General features: G+C 40.8%; 1 protein-coding gene across 6 annotated transcripts in view; it reads left to right on the forward strand.

Annotated features, from left to right (window-relative positions):
- Positions 1–19,823, forward strand: part of LRCH1 (leucine rich repeats and calponin homology domain containing 1) — a 209,249-nt gene that overhangs the window by 112,516 nt on the left and 76,910 nt on the right. For all 6 annotated transcript variants that reach the window (XM_055244617.2, XM_055244615.2, XM_063619095.1 and 3 more), the window contains exons 3-4: positions 4,491–4,617; positions 17,194–17,299. In XM_055244617.2, the coding sequence (XP_055100592.2) occupies positions 4,491–4,617; positions 17,194–17,299 (233 nt within the window). The remainder of the gene's footprint in view (positions 1–4,490; positions 4,618–17,193; positions 17,300–19,823) is intronic.

Below are 19,823 nucleotides of genomic sequence, written 5' to 3' on the forward strand. Positions count from 1 at the left end.
TATCCTAGCTATAGAGTAGGCTAGACACCTAGGTTTGTGTAAGTACTTTCTGTGATATTCACACAATAACACAACGGCATGATGAAGCATTTTAAAGAAGGTATCGTTGTCATTAAGCAACACGTGGCTGTAAAATTGAGCTGAGCACACCTATGCTCTTTATGGTCACCTCCTCGCTGCTTTGTTACATTAGTGGCTGGGTGAGGTTTAATCTTTTTATATATGGATGTGGTGTTGGGCTAAGCACTTTCACATCTATAATGTCGTGTTAGGTAGGTCTTACTGTCTCTGTTTTATAGCTGAGAAAACCAGAGAGATTAAATGATTTACCTGATTTGTGGCAAATCATCTCGATGGTATTTTAACCCAGGTCTTAAAATTTCACAGCAGGTGGCCTTTCTTTCTTTATCTCTTACTTAAAAATTGGCTTAGCCTGGGAGGGGCAGTCTCTTGACAATCTGAAAGGTTTTTACAATTGGTGACTTTTCTGCCACACTAAGCAGCCGATTGAGTGAGTAAATTTGTTATACAAGTTTTTCTATAAATTATTTTCTAAGTGAAAATAATTTCTGTATTCTGTTAAGTGAATCCATTCACTGAAAATACAGAGGTATATTCCAGTAGAATTTAAAAATGTGGGTATTATGCTCTGTTAATAAAATCACCTGTGAGAACATAGCATGTCTTTATAATCACATATCTTAAGGAAAATAACCTTTTGATAAGCCAATAATAAATAATATCAGGTACTAAGATTGAGACTCCAACTATGGACATCGATAAGTACCATAGTCAAAATACATCAAAATAACACTCTAAAATTAAAACCAGAAAAAGTGATTTGGTTTGTAAATTCCTTAATTTAGGAGTTAAGTGAGGGATAGTGGTACTTGAAGCCAAGATAAATGTATCCTGCAAATTTAGGCTGCCAAGAATGTTTAGATTATATTGAGCTCCCTTATTTCATCTTGAAATGATGAAATAGACAAATGAATCCAGCAGGAAGTCATTTAACTGAAAACAATGGAAGATGAAGCATTCACACTAATATGGATCTGGTAAAAGCCTACTGCCTTCCCTGTCTTTCTCTTTCCTCCCCACCCTGATCTTCAACCCAGACTGCAGAGGCAGTGACAAGAGACGGGTTTAGGGTAGGGGTGGGGGTGTAGACTTGGCTCTGGTGATGTAGCTTGTCAGATACAATATGGCCTTATTTTCAAACGTTCTTTCAGCATAGAGCCAGTTTATAGCACCAAGGCTGCAGAAGACCAGGGGTGTAGGATAGTGGATTGTGGCCTGAGGCACTTACTTGCTTGAGAAAAATTGCTGCCAGAAGAGTGGTTTGAAAAAGCTGAGGCTGCTGCTGTGGTTGCTAGTGGGTAGAGGATTAAAGGGAATGCAGCTTTTCTTCTCCTGTCTAAATATTTGCTGGAGAGCAAATGGGTTTTTGTGTGCATGTGTATTTCCTTTTTCTATTGGGGAAATTATAAGTAATACAGGAACATCCTGTGATAAAATATATGAAGTAGAGGCTGAGGGAGCAGATGGATGAAGTCGAAGAAATGTGCCCCAGGTCTGTAGCATGCTGTACAATGACTAAATTCTTGGCATGGTGAATTGGTAAGTCTACAGATGATTAACTACAGTGTAAACAAGACATGTATGGAACATAAATATGAGATAGGCCATTCCATCAGCAGCTTTTAGGTAAAAAGCATCCGTTCCCATCAGAGAGACCATGAATGTTTTCACAAGCTTAGATTTTATTTTATTTTAAGTAAGTACCCACCCTGGAAGATTTCCAGTGAGAATAAACCCATGTAATCTCAAATACTCATGCATCTGAATGAGCAGAGCTTTCTTTATGTTTCTTAAAGTAGTATGATACATGACTCTCCCAATTCCATATCTGCTAATCTGGTTAGATCCCTGCACCAACTAGTGAGACGGATAACTCAGAGTGTAACTGAGTTTCCAGGCAAAGAAACGTAGGAAAGATCTTAACTTGTATTTGTTAACTCTGCTAAAAATAGGAATGTAGAACTTTCTTGAAAATACTAATCTTTGTTCTCATTATCCCTCTTCAAAAGGAGGTTTACGTATGGCTCCAAATAAATAGACTTGCCTTATTAGCATTTTTATTTGCCAATCCTCACTTTATAAAATTGCATATTAACAAATATTTTATAACCACAAGTTACATTTCAGATTATTTACTTGCCACCTTTTAATAAACTGAGTTCTCTTTTCTGAAGGAGCCTTTTTTGCAGCTTGAAAAAAGCCCTCACAGCAGGGTAAGAGGAAGACCCCCTCCTCCAGCCAAAAGAGTCCCACTGAGCCCCTGCTGGTGAGAGAGAGCCTTGGGAGGGATGTGAGAGGCAGAAACACAGGCTGCTGGCCCTAGCTCCTCCCTTCCACCGCCCCCAGAGACCAGGAGTGAGTGCCAGTGCGGGCCCATTGCCCTTATTCTCTTGGTCCAATCCTGCTAACCAGGGAAAGTGAAGAGCTGGTTGGTCCTTTGCAAGCCAGGAACCTACCAGGAGGGCACTCAATCTCCTCCCTCCTTCTGCTGGACCCTCTTAGAGAAAAATCTGCCTCTTTCTGGAAATAGCTTTTTCCATGGATCTGCACAATGGAGAGAAGATATGACTGTATCTCTTCTTGCTAAAACATAGTTACATGGGTAATTGAGTGCCTGGAGCAGCAGAGATATCAAGGTGTTGACAAGGCCGTGCCCAGATTAGAAAGGTACTTTCCACAGCACAGCACCTGCTTTTTCTGAGCCCATCAGGTAGAGATGCCCTTCAGTTAACCAGATTTCTGCCCCCTCATATGGAGGAGAGTCAAACTTCTAATTGAAGGATGACATACATTCAGAAAAGTGCACAGATCATAAGTATACATCTCAAAGAATTTTCATGTTCTCACTCATAGGTAGGAATTGAACAATGAGAACACTTGGACACAGGAAGGGGAACATCACACACCAGGACCTGTTGTGGGGTGGGGGGAGGGGGGAGGGATAGCATTAGGAGATATACCTAATGTAAATGACGAGTTAATGGGTGCAGCACACCAACATGGCGCATGTATACATATGTAACAAACCTGCACGTTGTGCACATGTACCCTAGAACTTAAAGTATAATTTAAAAAATAAAAAATAAAAAAAAGAATTTTCACAAATAGGAGCACTCATGTAACACATATCCAGGTCACATTTATCATTTTATAATGATGTTTCTTTCCTGAGGATAAAAGCACTTGTAGGAAGTTTGGAAAATACATCAAAGTATAATGATGGAAATAAAAACCATCCATTGTACCTATACCCCAAGAGGAGTACTGATAGTATTTTGGTGTATTTCCATTCTGTCTGTCTCTCTCCCTCACATACACAGATACATGCATGTCTGTAAATACACTCACATAGGAACACAACTTCTGAAACTTTATGCATGTGTGCACAAACACACAGCAGTTTTATTAAATAGTTGCACTGAATGACATACAGATTTTTAGATGTTTCACTCCGTGGTTGTTGGCTTCAGCACCAGAAGGGCAGAGAAAGAAAGGGAAACCGAAAACCATCTGTCTTTTTGCTTGGTAACAGGAAAAAGGGGCTTTTTGTTGGTGAGGAGACTGAAATAAATGGCTGACATATAAATAAGGATGGTTCGTAGATTTTCTTTATCCAATATTTTCCATCTCCATGAAAACTAAGCATTGATGATAGAAAGTTCAGAAACTTCTGGGTAGAGACCCTTTTCTTCTAGGGCAGAGAGGAGATGTCAACTTAGACTTTTTTGGCTGCTCTGTGGAACTAAACCCCTCTGGGCTGCAGTTCCAGTTCGCCAGAAGACCAACTTTCCTTTCTTTTTCTTTTAATTAGCTCTCTTGCAGATACCAAAACAGACTTTAACTGTAGCAACCCTTGTTTTAACAAAAGGAAGCTGAGTCGAAATGTTGGAAATGAGCCCGGTGGTTTTGTGAGTTGCAGCAAAATTATCTTCCCCATCCCTACTGCAATGGATGAAATGATGCCTGTGTGGTGCTCGTTGCTTTGGTCCAGCTGAGTTTCCTGCACACATTGTCAGGAGAGGGCAGTTGGCACCAGCTTCCCGTTGCTATTGGTTGTGCAGGATGTGCTCTCCATCTGCCTCCTGGCTGTCCAAGGGCTCAGCTTCTAAGTGGCGGTGGGGGTGGTGGGAGGGGACTTTGATGGCATTCCTTGGTTGAAGAAAGTTGTCTCTTTCAGAACTGCCCATATCCTTCTTTTTTTTTTAAAAAAAAAAAAAAGAAAACATATTTTGTTTTCTTACATACTTGTCATTTGAGTTATCACATATACAGAAAATATATTGGACTTCTTGTATTTGTAAAATGTCTACTCAGATCACTCCTTTTTCCTTTCTTGTTAAAAACAGGTTCACAGACAGTATGAAGTGGCCTTTCTGTTTACATGTGTTCTTGTTGTATTGTCTTTGCAGTCGAAATCAGCTGTCCGCCCTGCCTGCCTGCCTGTGTGGTCTGCCTCTCAAAGTCTTAATCGCAAGTAACAACAAACTTGGATCATTACCAGAAGAGATAGGTCAGCTCAAACAGTTGATGGAGTTGGTATGTTACCGATTTTTAAGATGCTCTTTTTTGTTGGTTGACTGATTGTAGCCTATCAAGGTATTCAGAAAAACTTTTTGCTACAGTTGGACAAGGTGGAGTCTCTGTTGTTTGGGGGCAGGTACATGATGAAGACATTAAGTGGGGAGAGGAACAGCTTTGAAACTTCACTGTGACAGACACAGTTCCTGGAATTTAAAGGCTTCCTGTGATTTACAGCTCCTGAAGTTTGCAGGATTTGCAGTTTTTGAAGTTTATGGGCTATCATGTTGTAGTTAGTATTTTTTTTCAGATTGCATATAAATTTATAAAAAATTATGGCTAAACTGCCAAAATAATCTACAAATAAGTTAGTAGGCCACACTTCATGAAGGTATAAAATTAAGTCAGAAGACAGAAAGAACAGGGTGCTCTGATTCTGTTGAGATTTTAGAAATCATTGTCGCAAATTGATGTAATTTTAAAATGTGACCGTGTCCCTAGGGATAGAAAAGGAGAACAAGCTATAGATGAGCAGAGATGGATTACAAATGTGTGTGAAGCTGAGATGCACTGTTATATTTCAGCTCTTTCACTACTAATTTAATTATTTACCTTTTTTCTAAATTGGGAAATAATGAATGCTTTCTAAACTTTCATTGAGCTAACATAGGTGAAGGAAGAAACAGGAGTTAGCAGTCAGGCTGAAAGGTAATAGTCTTCGCTTATCATCTAAGCATGGGCTTATTCCATCCTGACCTTGTGTCAGGCACAGGGCTTGATGTGATTAAATGATGAAGAGGGCACAGTACCTGTCTTCCAGTAGATTCCAGTCTAGAACATTGATGGCCGATAAGTTTTATCTATTGTGCCAACTCCTCTGGGGCCACCTGGAGCACCACGGTGCTGGCCTGTGAGGCCCAGATAGAGAATGCTGTGATTGCTTAGTCGTGTCTGTAGTGGGATTGGGCTAGGAGAGTGATGGCACCCATGTCACACATGTATCAACTTTGACTTTAATATAGAAATTAATAATTGCTATAGAAAGGCATCAGAGCTATAGAAAGTGTCTTTTTCATGGATTATTTGATAGCATTGTCCAAAACTCATTCCAACTAGCTCACACCAAAAGTGAGGGTTGGTTAGAGGATGCAGGGGTCCATCAGATCACTTACGATAAAGACATTTGGTCACAGATCATGAGTGACTAGGACAAGACACTGGAATGTTGTGAAGGACAACGGCAGCGGTTCATTTTTCTGCTCAGCTTTTCCTCTTTTGTACAACGGCAGAGGTTGCCCAAGTTTAGATGTTCTCCCAGGTAAAGCACCTAGCAAGAGACCTACTAGCATCTCTCAGCCCTGGGTTCTAAGTGAGAGGCAGATCTGGTTTGATGTTCTCCCCTGACTGAGTCTGCTGTGCCCAAGGCACATGGTCACGCTGCTCAGATGTGGCTGTTGGGCTGCCACCAAAGGGCGTAATTCTGAAAGAAGACAGATATTAATTTGAGCAGACACTGCCCATCCCCCGCCCAACCCTGTCCCCAAAAGTTTCTATTACAAGAAGCATGTGCACGAGGCAGGGAATGATTAATTAATTCAGTCTTCGGGTTGTGAGAGATTTGGAAAAGAAGAACCCTTTGAGAGGCCCCTTAAATAAGCCCATGTGGGATTTCCTAGGAGGAAAAAAGAAGTCAGGGACAGGGACAGGGAAAGCATTCAAGGAGAAGGGACAGCTTGTGCAAAGGCAGTACATCCTAGAAGTCCATCTTGTGCTTGGGAATAGGAAGCTGTTTAATGCTGCTGAAGTCTAGCTAGATGGAATGAGGCTGGGCACGCCATCCTCATGCCCACTGCCTTAGATTTAGGCCACAGGCAACTCCTTCACAGGGCATTCGAGGCCCTCTGTGGTTGCGCCCCTGCTCACCTCTTTGGGTTCATCTCTTGCCACTGGCACCTTCGCTCTCCGAGTTCCTACCTTCTGGGAATGCACCTTGTTCATTTTCACTTCTGGACTTGTGCACATGTCACCCTTTCATCATGGGCTGTTTCTTCCTTCCCCCTCCTTTCTTGGTTAGTTCTTAGCCAAGTTGATCTCACTTTGTCCAAAAAGCCTTCCCAGATCCTCCAAGCCTGAGTTAGGTGCTCCTAAGGCAAACACTCCATACTTATTACTCAATTTTCCTAGCATCACAGTTGTTTTCTTACTTGGATTTCTCTGTGCCAGCTCCCCCCACACCCTGAAAGCTGCCTACTTGCCGTTGCATCCCAGGTGCCTGGCACCTGATAGGCACCCAGCAAGTGTTTGCTGAATGTTACTGTTGAATGGTTGAAGGTGAACCTGGAAAGATAGCTGGGGCAGATTGTGAAGACCCTCAGGTGCTGGGCCTGAATGGGGTTGAGGGGGCAGGAAGACTCAATCTTGCTGTCCACATAACTCAGAAGGTGTCATTTTAACTGGTTCTAGGAAACAAAAATTTTCCTAGATGAAAGCTTTGGATGAAAAAGTGACGGTCATATGCTGCTGCTTTTTCTTTTAATGCTTCTTTTAGGTATCTGATAGCCACAAAATCCATGGCTGCTAAAATTTGGGTTAGGATTTGCAAATACAGTATGAATAACAATTTAAAAAAAAAACAGACTTTATTTTTAAGAGCAGTTTTAGGTTCACAGCAAAATTGAGAGGAAGGTACAAAGATATCCCACATACCCTCTACTCCCACACATGCACAGTCTCCCTGTCATCAACATTCCCCACCAGAGTGGTACATTTGTTACAATCTGTGAACCTATCCTGACACATCAATGTCACCCAAAGTCCACAGTTTACATTAGTGTTCACTCTTGGTGTTGTACATTCTATTGGTTTGGGTAAATGTATAATGACATGTGTCTCTGTCACTACCCTACAAATCCTCTGTGTCATCCCTCCCTCCTCCTTAACCCTGGCAACCACTGATCTTTACTGTCTCCATAGTTTTGCCTTTTCCAGAATATCACGTAGTTGGAACCATACAGTATGTAGCCTTTTCAGATTGGCTTCCTTCACTTAGTAATATGTATTTAAGTTTCCTCCATGTTTTTCCATGGCTTGACGGCTCATTTTTTTTTAGTGCTGAATAATATTCCACTTCCTGCACAGTTTATCTCCTCACCTCATGAGGGACATCTTGGTGGCTTGCAAGTTTTGTCAATTATGAATAAAGCTGACAAGTTGATTTTTTTTTTTCATTATTTGAGGTCCTGTGCAGATGGGTGGCACATGGGTGAAATCAACCTTCTGGAACTTTTTGGCGCTGATACGTGCTTCTGTCCCATGAACCTTGGGTGTAAGTGACACCGCATGCCATCCATCAGCTGTGCTCTAGAGCTGTGTCAACCAGCTTATCTGTTAGCAGGTGGCACATGTGCTGAGCCTGAGAGGCAGCCCCATACCAGAGCAGGGCTTTCCTCAAATACCCTTTGTCAGCTGCAGGGCTGACATGTGTAAACAGCGTTGTCTCCAGCGTCAGGACACACTGGCTTTAGGGTGGCTCTAAGGGACACTCCATGCTTTTCTTGGGCACCCTGTCCTGGGCCCAGCTCTAACGAGGGCTGCCCTACATCCTAGTTACAGGACTGTCTTCACCTGGTTCTTGTGTCTTTTCTCCACCTGCAATAACTGTTGAACCCACAAGTTCTAGGATCTTAGAGCAATAGGGGATTGTAAAAGGCATTTAGTCCAAACTCTTGACATCTTACGAATGAAGAAACCCGAGGCAGAAAGCCAGTGCATGACATAAGGAAGGTCACCCCTGTGTAGCTAAATTGTAACATAAGCTGAAACACCCTCACCCAGCGCAGTCCTGTGGAAATATAATGTAAGCAGTAAATTTGATTTTTGAAATACTGGTAGATACATAGCCAAAGAAGAAGCAAGTGAAATTAATTGTAATAATATTTATTTAACCTAAAATAGCCAAAACATTATTACTTTGTCACCTGTATAATATAAAAAATATTAATGAGGTATTTTAGATGCTTTTTTTTTCATGCTAAGTCTTTGAAATCCAGTGTGTATGTAACTCTGAAAGTGCATCACAGGTTGTTGAACTGGCCATGTTTCTGGTGTTCATTGGCCACCCTCCTGGATTCGGCAGCTCTGTCGCCTATATTCTTTCTATTCTCCTGCCCCTGTGTATGAGCAAGCGTGATCTTTGGAAAAGCATTTACTTATGAAGTTGGTAAAAATACAGTAAGTGGTCATTATTTAACCACAAAGAGGGACTGGCCTTGCTTAAGGTCACGGTCTAAAAAAAAGATTATTTTCCATCCATTCTCGCTTATCTTTCATATCTTTTTGCTTAAAATAGTAGTATTACTATAGGTAACCATATCATTATTTTTAGCTATCAATTGGAAAAAAAAAAAAATTCCCTGGAGGGCCAGAAGTAATTCTAGAATTGCTGTGGGAGGCTTCTGTTTTGTAGTCACAAAGTAACCAACTTGTTACAAGATTTGGGAGCACCCCAAGCATTCAGAATACTTGAAGCCCTTCAGTGCCAAGACAGTGTCTCAGCTTATTAGGCTCTAAGTATTGTTTGTTAACTATTTTAGAAGAAATATTTTTAAATTGTTCACATCAGACTCAGAGTATTCAAAATGGATTTTTTTTTTTTTTTGATAGAGTCTTGCTCTGTTGCCCAGGCTGCAGTGCAGTGGCACAATCTCGGCTCACTGCAGGCTCTGCTTCCCAAGTTCAAGCAATTCTCCTGCCTCAGCCTCCCAAGTAGCTGGGACTACAGGTGCGTACCACTGAGCCCAGCTAACTTTTTGTATTTTTAGAAGAGATGAGGTTTCACTATGTTGGCCAGGCTGCTCTAGAACTCCTGACCTCAAGTGATCCACCCACCTTGGCCTCCCAAAGTTCTGGGATTACAGGCGTAAGCCACCATGCTCGATCAGAATTGTAAACTCTCTTTTCTTCTAAGTGTGAGTGAACATTCCAGAGTCAGCAGTCACTTAAAAAAATAAAATAAAAAATAAAAAAAACTTTAGCCATCTACAAGAAAGCAGTTGTCTTTTCTAATTTGTGAAAGGAATTGGAGTTGGAAAATGATATCTTTCTAAATACATTAGAATTATATAAGTTTTTTTTTTTTTTAATGCATTCCCATTCAGTCACTGCCTTGTCCTGCCATTTGAGACTGTGCAGGGAATGTCGAAAAGCAGTTGTTCCTCCTCCCATGAAGAAGCCACAAAGATACACTATTGAGATGTCCTTTTCTTGACTCAACAAGAGCAGCCAAGTTGTATTTCTACATTGTTGCAGCTGCAGGAAAACTTATGGAATCTTAGCTCCATGGAGCTGGCCCTTCCAGGGTCATTTCAGATGGGAATGATCTGGAACTTTCTGACCTCCCTGGCTGCTCTGAATGACTTCTATATACTCTGTTGCCTCACTGCTGTAGCAGTATGGATATGTTGCTTTGTGCGTCTGTCTGCCTGTGCTTTCTATAAGGGGAAGAGATAAAGCATTCACATTTACTGAGCACCTGGTATATACCAGGCACTCTGCTAGTTATACATCTATTATTTCATATAGTCTTGAAAATAAGCCAGCAAGGTAGGTATCATGTTTATATTTTACAAATAAGTTTCAATTTTAGAATTACTTAGCCAAAGCCACAAGGATATGAAGAGGTAGAGCTGGAGTCAAAACGAGGTTTTTAAATCAGAGTCCTCACCACAATACAGCACTGTCTCTTCACCTAAACTGTAAGCCCCTCATGGAGTGGGGCCATGATTTTTCTCCTTGGAGTTCCCTGGCTTAACTCCCAGTGGTTTTTCCATTAAAGTTGTGGGAGGAAAATGTTACAAAAAAAAAGGTTTGGTACAAATGGTCAATGTCTCACTAATGTTTTGTTACTGTGGAACCAAGAGTCAGGGAAGTGGTCTGTAGACTTGTGTTGGCTAAATCTCATTTTACTCATTAAAACCTTGTTAACATATTGAAAACATGGTTCTTTTACTGCTAAACCATGCCTGATGGATGAGGTATATTTGTTAAGAGATGCTGTATAAGTGCCATGTGTTATAATTAACAGGCAGCTGTAAAAACAAACACCCTGTTAGAACACAATAAAATTGAGAGCCTTTTATGGGGCATTTGCCAAAGATCTAAGAGTTTTCTCATTGGTTCCCTGTACATGGTGACATGCTGTGGTCCAGAGATGTTTTTTTCTCAATTCTATCCTCTCTGAAGTCATGCAGTGTGTGAAAATCATGTCTTCTAGCTCTTACCTTCACATAAGAGAACACAATATCGCTGATTTAAAACCTGCTTTTCTAATCAAAAAGCTCACAAGGCCTGGCTCAAGTAACGACTAGTTGGAAGGTGCATTTCCTGGCCTTGATTGGATATGCTATTTTTTATTCTTTTTTCATGAAATGTTTGGTTGTGTGGAGAGTTTGGATTCAAAGATTGATTATTGAGCAGCTGCTGAGGAAAATCCCTTCTTCATTATTTGCATGGGCAGCATTCCAGTCTCTGAGGGAGATAACAGCGGAGGCATAAATTCACGTGCTCGCCATGCTGTTTGTCCATTCATGGTCTCTGGAGGCACCTCCTAACCTCTGGTTTCTGTGGGATGATTGGAAACCCAGGGCTTGCTCAAGGCCTTCTGTGCTTCCATTTCTGCCCTTCTTCTGAAGAGCAGTGGGGTAGGCCGTGTGTTTGTAAACTTAGGAGAACTGTGCAATAGAGTTTTGCTCTGGAAAAAGACACTGGTGTTGAAAGGTGGTAATTTGTCATCCCAGAGCTTTCTTGAGAAAGATTCAAGTTTAAAGGAACATATTTTCTTTTTAAGACTGTGAGTTCTGGCCGGGTGCGGTGGCTCATGCCTGTAATCCCAGCACTTTGGGAGGCCGAGATCAGGAGTTCGAGACCAGCCTGACCAACATGGTGAAACCTTGTCTCTACTAAAAATACAAAAATTAGCCAGGCATGGTGGCATGCACCTGTAATCCCAGCTACACAGCAGGCTGAGGGAGGAGAATCGCTTGAATCCGGGAGGCGGAGGTTGCAGCAAGCCGAGATTGAGCCACCGCAGTCCAGCCTGGGTGACAGAGACTCCATCTCATGGGGGTGGGGGGAAAGACAGCAAGTTCTGACCACAGGCATTGAGGGTTTTTGACTGTTAAGAAATCAAAATTGACATTTCTGTTAGTTACATATCTGTGTTTCAACCAAAATCATTTCATTATCTCTGATGTAGCAAATAGACTTTCCTCATATTGGAGGATAATTAGAATTATTTAATCCTTACCTGTTCTTTTGATAGAGACACAGAAAGGGTAAGACATTTACCTAAAGTTATACAGTGAGTCATACAAAATGCACTTCCACCAAAGGGCATGGCTACATGATAGGAGGCTACTATTAGTAGCTTGCAGTTCCTGTCAGAACGTTTGCATTTATTCAATTAAATAAAGAGCTAGATTCTTACAAAAATACATCTCAAGCAGTATTACCATACTAAGTTTTTGAAACCTAAGTATCAGAGCAAGATCACGTGTATAAGTACTACCTGCAGTTCCAGTGTGTGGCCTGGTCTTGCTGGAACTATTCTGTAACCAAGATCATCTTGACACAGTATTTATGTTTTTTTTTTTTTCTTTTTTCTTTTTGTTTTGAGACAGGGTCTTACTCTGTCACTCAGGCTGGAATGCAGTGCCATGGCCACAGCTCACTGCAGCCTTGACCTCTCAGGCTCAAGCAATCCTCCCACCTTAGCCTCCCAAGTAGCTGAAACCACAGGTGCATGCCACCATACCCGACTAATTTTTTAACGTCTTTTTGTAGAGTCAGGGTTTCCTTATGTTCTCTACGCTGGTCTAAAACTCCAGAGCTCAAGCTATCTGCCCACCTTGGCCTTCCAAAGTGCTGGGATTATAGGCATGAAACATCGTGCCCTGCCTATGTTGGTTTTCACTAGACATCATTCCTTAAAAAAAATACTTCTAGTCAGCCGGGCATGGTGGCTCACGCCTGTAATCCCAGCACTTTGGGAGGCCAAAGCGGGTGGGTCACCTGAGGTCAGGAGTTCAAGACCAGCCTGGCCAACATGGTGAAACCCCGTCTCTACTAAAAATACAAAAAAAAAAAAAAAAGTTAGCCAGGTGTGGTGGCACACACCTGTAATCTCAGCTACCTGGGAGACTGAGGCAGGAGAATCACTTGAACCCGGGAGGCAGAGGTTTGCAGTGAGCCAAGATTGCGCCATCGCACTCCAGTCTGGTCGACAGAGCGAGACAATGTCTCAAAACAAAACAAAACAAAAAAAACTTCTAGTATTTTTTACAATATTACTTTCTGAAAGTGAGCATAACCTAGTTTAATAATCCCTGAATTTATTCTCCGAATTTAAATCCTTGTTATTTTTGCATTCTGAAGGTCAGTTAGCAACGAGCACTTAGTAACAAAAATATATTAATCTCCAACATGGTTTTAATACTTCTAGAGACTCTTTTTATTTTGATGAGGAGAGAATTTTATTTCTAAAGTTTTTCTTTTGGTTACCTAAAAACATGATGACCAGTGGAAAATAAGTACGTGTTAAGTCACAGTTCAAATTCTCTATTTTGTTTTTTATCTAAATGACAAAGTTGGACTGGCTGGTCTATAAAAAACTTAAGCTTGAGTATTTATATTACTATAATTAGATTCGCTTCTGTATCAAAAAGAATAAATTCAGTAAATATTTATAACATGCTCATGATTCTTTTTGATCTGCCTGTGTATTTGTGGTATTATAGTACTAACTGTAGGGTGCTATGATTTCACTGAAGTTTGGAATCGTTCTCTAAGACATAGCTTAGGGCTAATAGAAAATTCAGAAGGGATTCATTTGACTATTTTAATAAGTCACTGAATATGGAATTTATAAGCTGGTAAATTCTTACTAATTGCCGAAGTGTGAGGCATTAGTGTTGTTTTTATTTACATTCATTTTCCTAAATCGTATCTTCTTTAAATCAGTCTGTAAAATTCATACCTTATCTTAGGCTGAATTTGAACAAAAGTGTTCTAGAGAACAAGGCCATTCTAGAAATATTGCTTTTACATTTTCAAAACGGAAATATTTTATCCCCAAACACCTAGACTATTATCTCCTGTTTCTTCCTCCTTAACTAAGACAGTGACCCATGGGGTTTTATTTTTGTGATGAATTTATAACCTCTTTAAAGCGTGGCAATATTCAATGCCTTGTGGGAATAGAGTTTTGCACTATTTCTACAATATTGATTACACAATAGTGAAATGTTATCTTATGTGCTAAATCTGCTTGGGCATTTTCCCCCCATTATTTGTCAGGATGGGAAGTAATTGACAACAGTGCAGAGTACTATTAAAATAATTTGACCTTCACCATATACCCTCCAAAATGTGAACGGACAATTGGACTTTGTGTTTTGAATTGTCTACAGATATCCTGTCCTCTAAATCAGAAGGAAAAAAACTTGTATTTATCGTTACATGAAGTTTTTTTAAAGTAAATTGAGTGATAATTTTCCCTACTGCTAAACAAGTTTTCAAATATCGCTAGGGGGAGTTGATTTTTTTAATAAGGCTATTATGTTAGAAACATATGATGGAAAAAAATCACCTTATGATTAGAGAAACAGCATATTTTGATTTCCTGGCTAACTCAACCATGACCAGCAAAGAGCAAGGTGAGTATAGTTCACACTAAAAAATGGAATAAGGCTTAGTTTCATCTCATGCTGTGAATAACGTGCTACCTAAATATATCTGTTATCTTTTTGCTTTCCCCTCCTCCCTCCTTATTTATTAAGAGAAAGATTAAAATAAAATTATGTCTTTGAAGCTTCTGGAAATTGTCAGTTTCATATTGAAAATCTGTGATTTCCATAATTTGTGTAAGGATCTTTCTCGTGCTGTCACTCACAAGACTTAAAAAAAACTTGTTTTAGATGCCAATAACGTCCATTTTCTCTAGAGATGGAAAATAATTCCTTCTAATTCTTCCCCACAAGCACGCCCACTTCTCCTGCCAGCAACATCACCAAAGTGACTGTATCTGGTCATGAGTTCCATAGGAGGATTTGATTTCCTGCATTTCTAGGACTCACCTGTGTGGTATTTGTGTGAGGACTCTTTTAAAATAGGATGGAATGTCACCTTTTGCTTATTTGTAACTTAGTTAAGGCAAAGAAAGCTTTCATTGAAAGGATTTGATTGTTGGCTCTTGTGACTGAGCAAAGGCCCCAGTAATTGGGAAAAGATGGCATTTCACTGTTCTCTTCTCCCATGTGGAAACACATTCAGAAAGGCAGGGCAATTTACTGACTCAGCGAGGGGCTGAGAGTGACTGAACACAATCTCTGGACCTCCTAATTCTGTAATGACTTCCCTCGACGTTTTTGTCTCTGCAGATGTGCTTGTGGAGTTTGTTTCTGTTTTTGTTTTAAACACTAGAAGTGTTTTTCTCAAACTTGTGTGTGACTTTTCTGGGCCAGGAGGGATACAGCAACCACAGTTGGGGGGTGATGCCGCTGAACACCCGGTGCTCTCAGCCCGTGTCACCCCACCTCCCCCATCAGACTGCTGTACAGAGAAGCTTGGGGAGGTGTCTGCACTGTGCACACTCAGCCTTTATAGAGGACAACTTCATTCCTTTTTAGCAGGAGTGATACTGTTCCTCTTCATCGAGTGGTATCCATTGAGCACTGTCATGATGAGGACAGGTTGATAGATCACCTGCAGCCTTTTAGATGAGACCAGGTTAGAGGGCAGGGATCAACTGTGTTGTGTACAGCCTGGTCTAAATGTGGAGCCTGGGAGTGTTCACTGGATTGGTCGATGATGAGTTCATCTTATTTGAATGAAAGTGAAACAGATTTCTGAAACGAGGCTTTGCTGCCTTCTATGGTGAAAGGGGAGAGCTTTTCCAGGTTCAAAGGTAAGGTGGGATATTTAAGGCCTTGATCTCACTGGAATCATTTATATCTTTAGTTCTGAGATACCAAGTGGGACCTGCATGGGATTTAGTGTGTATGTTGGAGCATCCCGGGTCCTAGGGTCCTGGAGACAGAAGGAGCCACAGTATTATGGAGTGTCACCATAAGTGGATTTTAGAAGTTTGATCCAACATTTATTGATCCCTTACTTTATACTTGGCACTCTACCTGGCACTGGGAGGATGGAATGAATAAGACGTGGTCCCTCCCACCCAGGAGCTCATAGGCTTAAAGGGGAATGTAAACCTGTGAGCAAATGACTTAAAGTGACATGCTATCTAAAGGACCACACAGGAAGAAGTGGTCAGTCTCCCTGGGCATTAGATCAGAGTGGGAGAGGTGGGAGAAGCCTCGTGAAAGGTTTCACGAAAGAGGTTGAGGCTTGAATTAAGTCTTTAAAAATGAGTCAGTGGAACAAGAGGACAATATTGGGGACTGGCATATCAGGCAGGGAAGGAGCATGAACAAGTTTGGGAATTATGAAATACTGGAAACTGCCAGAAGCAGTAACATGGCTGGAGTGTAGGTTGTGAGGAGGGACATTCAGAGAAATGGACAGACCTCATCATAGACACTGGTCTTACTGCCCAGTTTGGACTTTACAGTTGTTGAGGAGCCTCTGCAAGTGTTTAAGCTGGTGAACAGCATGATGGCATTTGCACTCTGGCCGCTCTGTGAAGGATGCATCCAAGGCGGAGACTGATGTATGGAAACCAGTCAGGAGATCATGATAGCACCCAGCTGAGAGAGAGCACTGGTCCACACCGTAGGAGTAGCTGGGGGTGGGTGGGGGAGTGAAGAACCCCGCACGGCTCCCAGAGCCAAGAGGAAGAGTGGGATTCGGGGAGATCCTAAGGATATAGAAGATTATAAATGTCAAGGCCTCCATTTCGCATGTGTCAAGAGGGGGTTCCAATCAAGGCTTAATTGAGTATTTGCTTCTTAAAGCAAAGAAGACAAGAATTGCTTGTGAAATGATGGCAAGGTGGTCAGCTGTAAGGTTTCTAGCCCGTGGTGAAAAACTCCATTTTAAATAAATAGTGCATCCAAACAGTGCATTAATATCCTAGTTTTTCACTGCAAAACATGAGAGTTTGGTAAAATAAGATTCATTGTAGTCTTCTATTTAGAGGCACGATGGGATAGTGGCCCAACAGTGAGCTGCTAATTCATTTCTAGTGTTAACTCTGGCACTTGCATGCTTTGGGTGACTGGCTAAACTTTTCTGAGCCCCACTTTTTGATTTGTAAATATTAGGCTAATAATATTGCCCAGTGGGTTTGTTGTGAGAATTCAGTAAAATCGAAGCATGTCAAAGTGGCAGGCCAGAGGCTGGTGAAGCGGCTGCCGAATGCTACTAATGTCCACCCTTCTCCATTTTTCTCTCCTGAGGGAGTTTAAAACGTTCAGCTTTTTCTTCTCTGTGCTGAGTCTTAATGCTAGGGACCTGGAGATGAATATAAAAGTGTACCTGTGTAGTTGTCCAAATATTTAAATTCCTTAAGGAGATTTCACATGAAATGCTTGATTTCCTGGAAAAAGATGTTTATTATTTCTCTCTCTGCTTTTGATACAGGATGTCAGCTGCAATGAGATCACAGCGTTGCCCCAGCAGATAGGTCAGTTGAAATCTCTACGAGAACTGAATGTCAGAAGAAATTACCTTAAAGTTTTACCACAAGGTAAAAAAGAAAGAGGGAAAATGAAGAAAATGGGAGACTTGCATTATTTTATGTTTTGGGGGGTTTACTTTTGTGAAGAGGGTGGATCTTTTTTGTGTGTGTGTATGTGTGTGTGTGCCTACTACTTAATAATTAGGATTTGAATTTCACATACAGATAACAAAAAAGTGAAGTTCGGGCCGTGATTTTAGTCAAGGGCTACAGCAACAAAATCATTCCCCTAGGTAATGCTGTGGGACACGGGGGTGGACGTGGGTGTATTAGTTTGCTGGAGCTACTATAACAAAGAACCACAGATGGAGTGGCTTAAATAACAGAACTTCATCTTCTCACAGTTTTGGAGGCTGGATGCCTGGGATCAAGGTGCCAGCAGGGTTGGTTCCCTCTGAGGCCTCTCAGCTTGTGGGTGGCATCTTCTCCTCCCTGGGTCTTCACGTCATCTCCCCTCTGTGCATGTCTGTGTCCTAATCTTCTTACAAGGACACCAAGGATTAGAGCTGCCCTCATGACCTCATTTTAATTAACTTAATTACCCTTTTAAAGTCCCTATCTCCAAATACAGTCACATTCTGAGGTAATAGAGGTTAGGACTTCAATATATGAATTTTCAAAGGATTCAAGCCAGCCCATCGCAGGGGATGACGTGAATTGTTTTGGGTATGGCTATGTGACGTTTTGGGACGTGAAATTTCGGGGACATGCTTTGTTCTACAGATCCTGTCTGTCAGGATTTCTAGCCTTGGGGATCTGGGAGCACTGGTTGGGAACTCCCAGTGTCTAGAATCTGTTCTGAGGTGAGGGTGCTGCCTCTGCTGGAGTGATACTTGGACTAATGTCTCACTGGTGGTCTTGGTAAGTTTCACCAGTGGTGGCAGCAGAACCTCAGCATTGAGACGTGGCTCCCAACACCCAGCATGAACACCAAGACCTCAGACAGCCCTGCTTTGCAGCCATGCACTTCCATAGTATGTCTGTCCGGTAGTGTGTTGAGTTCAAGGAAGATATATCTATTTATTCAGAAATTGCCTGCCATTTAGAGCATGAAAGCAGCCTCATAGGGGGTAGTGGATCTGCATTTGGTGTTTGGGCTTGGACCTGGATCAGGAATGAACAGATGAGCCCTAGAACCTTGAATGCTTTCTCCAAAGCATACTCTGGTTTTCAGAGATCACATTGATTTCCACTGTTTTTGTTTAAAGTCTCTAGACATAGCCGATTTCAAACATATATTTAAAAATATTTCTCAAAGCAAAACTCTGTAGTATTTGGAAACAGTCAGCATTTGGTTAATCTGACATTAATGGAAAAATTTATGGATGCCTGATTTTAATTATCCTGTCTCTGCATCTTGATCTTTGGCTTGAAATGCTTCATAATAAGGCAAGAAAATGGAGCTCATGAAAGGGAAAGAACTTTGCAAAAGGTAATGTGCTTTATAGATGGGAGGTTCAAGTCCGCTTGCCATCTTTCACCTTTCTCATACTGACTTTCATTTTATAGAAGCAGAATTAGAAACTCAGCATTTTTTACTTCAGTACTTGAGATGACTTGGTTTAAAAATATTGATTGATTTTTCATTTTGTCCTTGTACAGTCTCATTTTTTGGATGTATAAAACTTGTATTTGATTTAAGCAAGCACAAAAGGAAAGCTTACTAACAGCAAATTTATATGCATACAACCTTTTATGAGTTAAAGAAAACTTTCATTTAAACTTAAGCTCTCATGTTAATCATTGTGAAAATGTCAGAAATAATCGAACTCTCATTTTCAAAAGGAAAAATTAATTTGATCATTTTGCAATTGCCTGTCATAGTTTGGAAACGTGGAAAGAAAGTATATTCACAAAATCTAGATTTTTGTCTCTCACTGGTTCCTCATTTTCTTACCTTAAAAGCATTCCTTTCCCTTAAAAAGATCAATTATTCCATAATTATGTTTTCTCAGTTTTGATATCTTAAAAATATACTCAAAGCTAAAACTTCAGTTTACTGGAATTTTTTTTTAAAAAATAACTTCCTGAATATCAAGTTCCTTTTTGCTTCCTTCCCTCTGGAGAACTCTATTGACAAAAGACCATTGAAAATACTTTCAGTTAGTGACTGTAAAGACTTTCCCTATTTACTTACATGTTTTTCCTCTTTGGGTACCCCTCCTCATATGCTTTCAATCTGAGGATGAAAAAAAAAACCCCAAAATTGTGGTCTAATTACTCATATCAATTTTGTGGTGGTTTTACTACAACAACTGCAATAAGAAGACCATATTTTATTCTTTCTAGGACTAGAATGAACAGAGGATTAAAATACCTTTCACTGCCTCTTAGCAGTGGGGAGAGAGAGTGGGATTTGTTCTTCTTTTTTTTCTTACTCCCTTTTTCTACTCCACTTTTTTTGACCTTTCCTGGGCTGGTGTTGCAAAATTATCATTTTCTCCTTCATTTTATTGTTGTGAAACTGCCTGGTTCATATTTTCCTGAACTATGATGGCAATTGTCTTCTAAACTAGAACTAGAAAATGGTCAT

The sequence above is a fragment of the Symphalangus syndactylus genome, chromosome 15, assembly GCF_028878055.3.
Source record: "Symphalangus syndactylus isolate Jambi chromosome 15, NHGRI_mSymSyn1-v2.1_pri, whole genome shotgun sequence".
In the NCBI taxonomy this organism is placed as follows: domain Eukaryota; kingdom Metazoa; phylum Chordata; class Mammalia; order Primates; family Hylobatidae; genus Symphalangus; species Symphalangus syndactylus.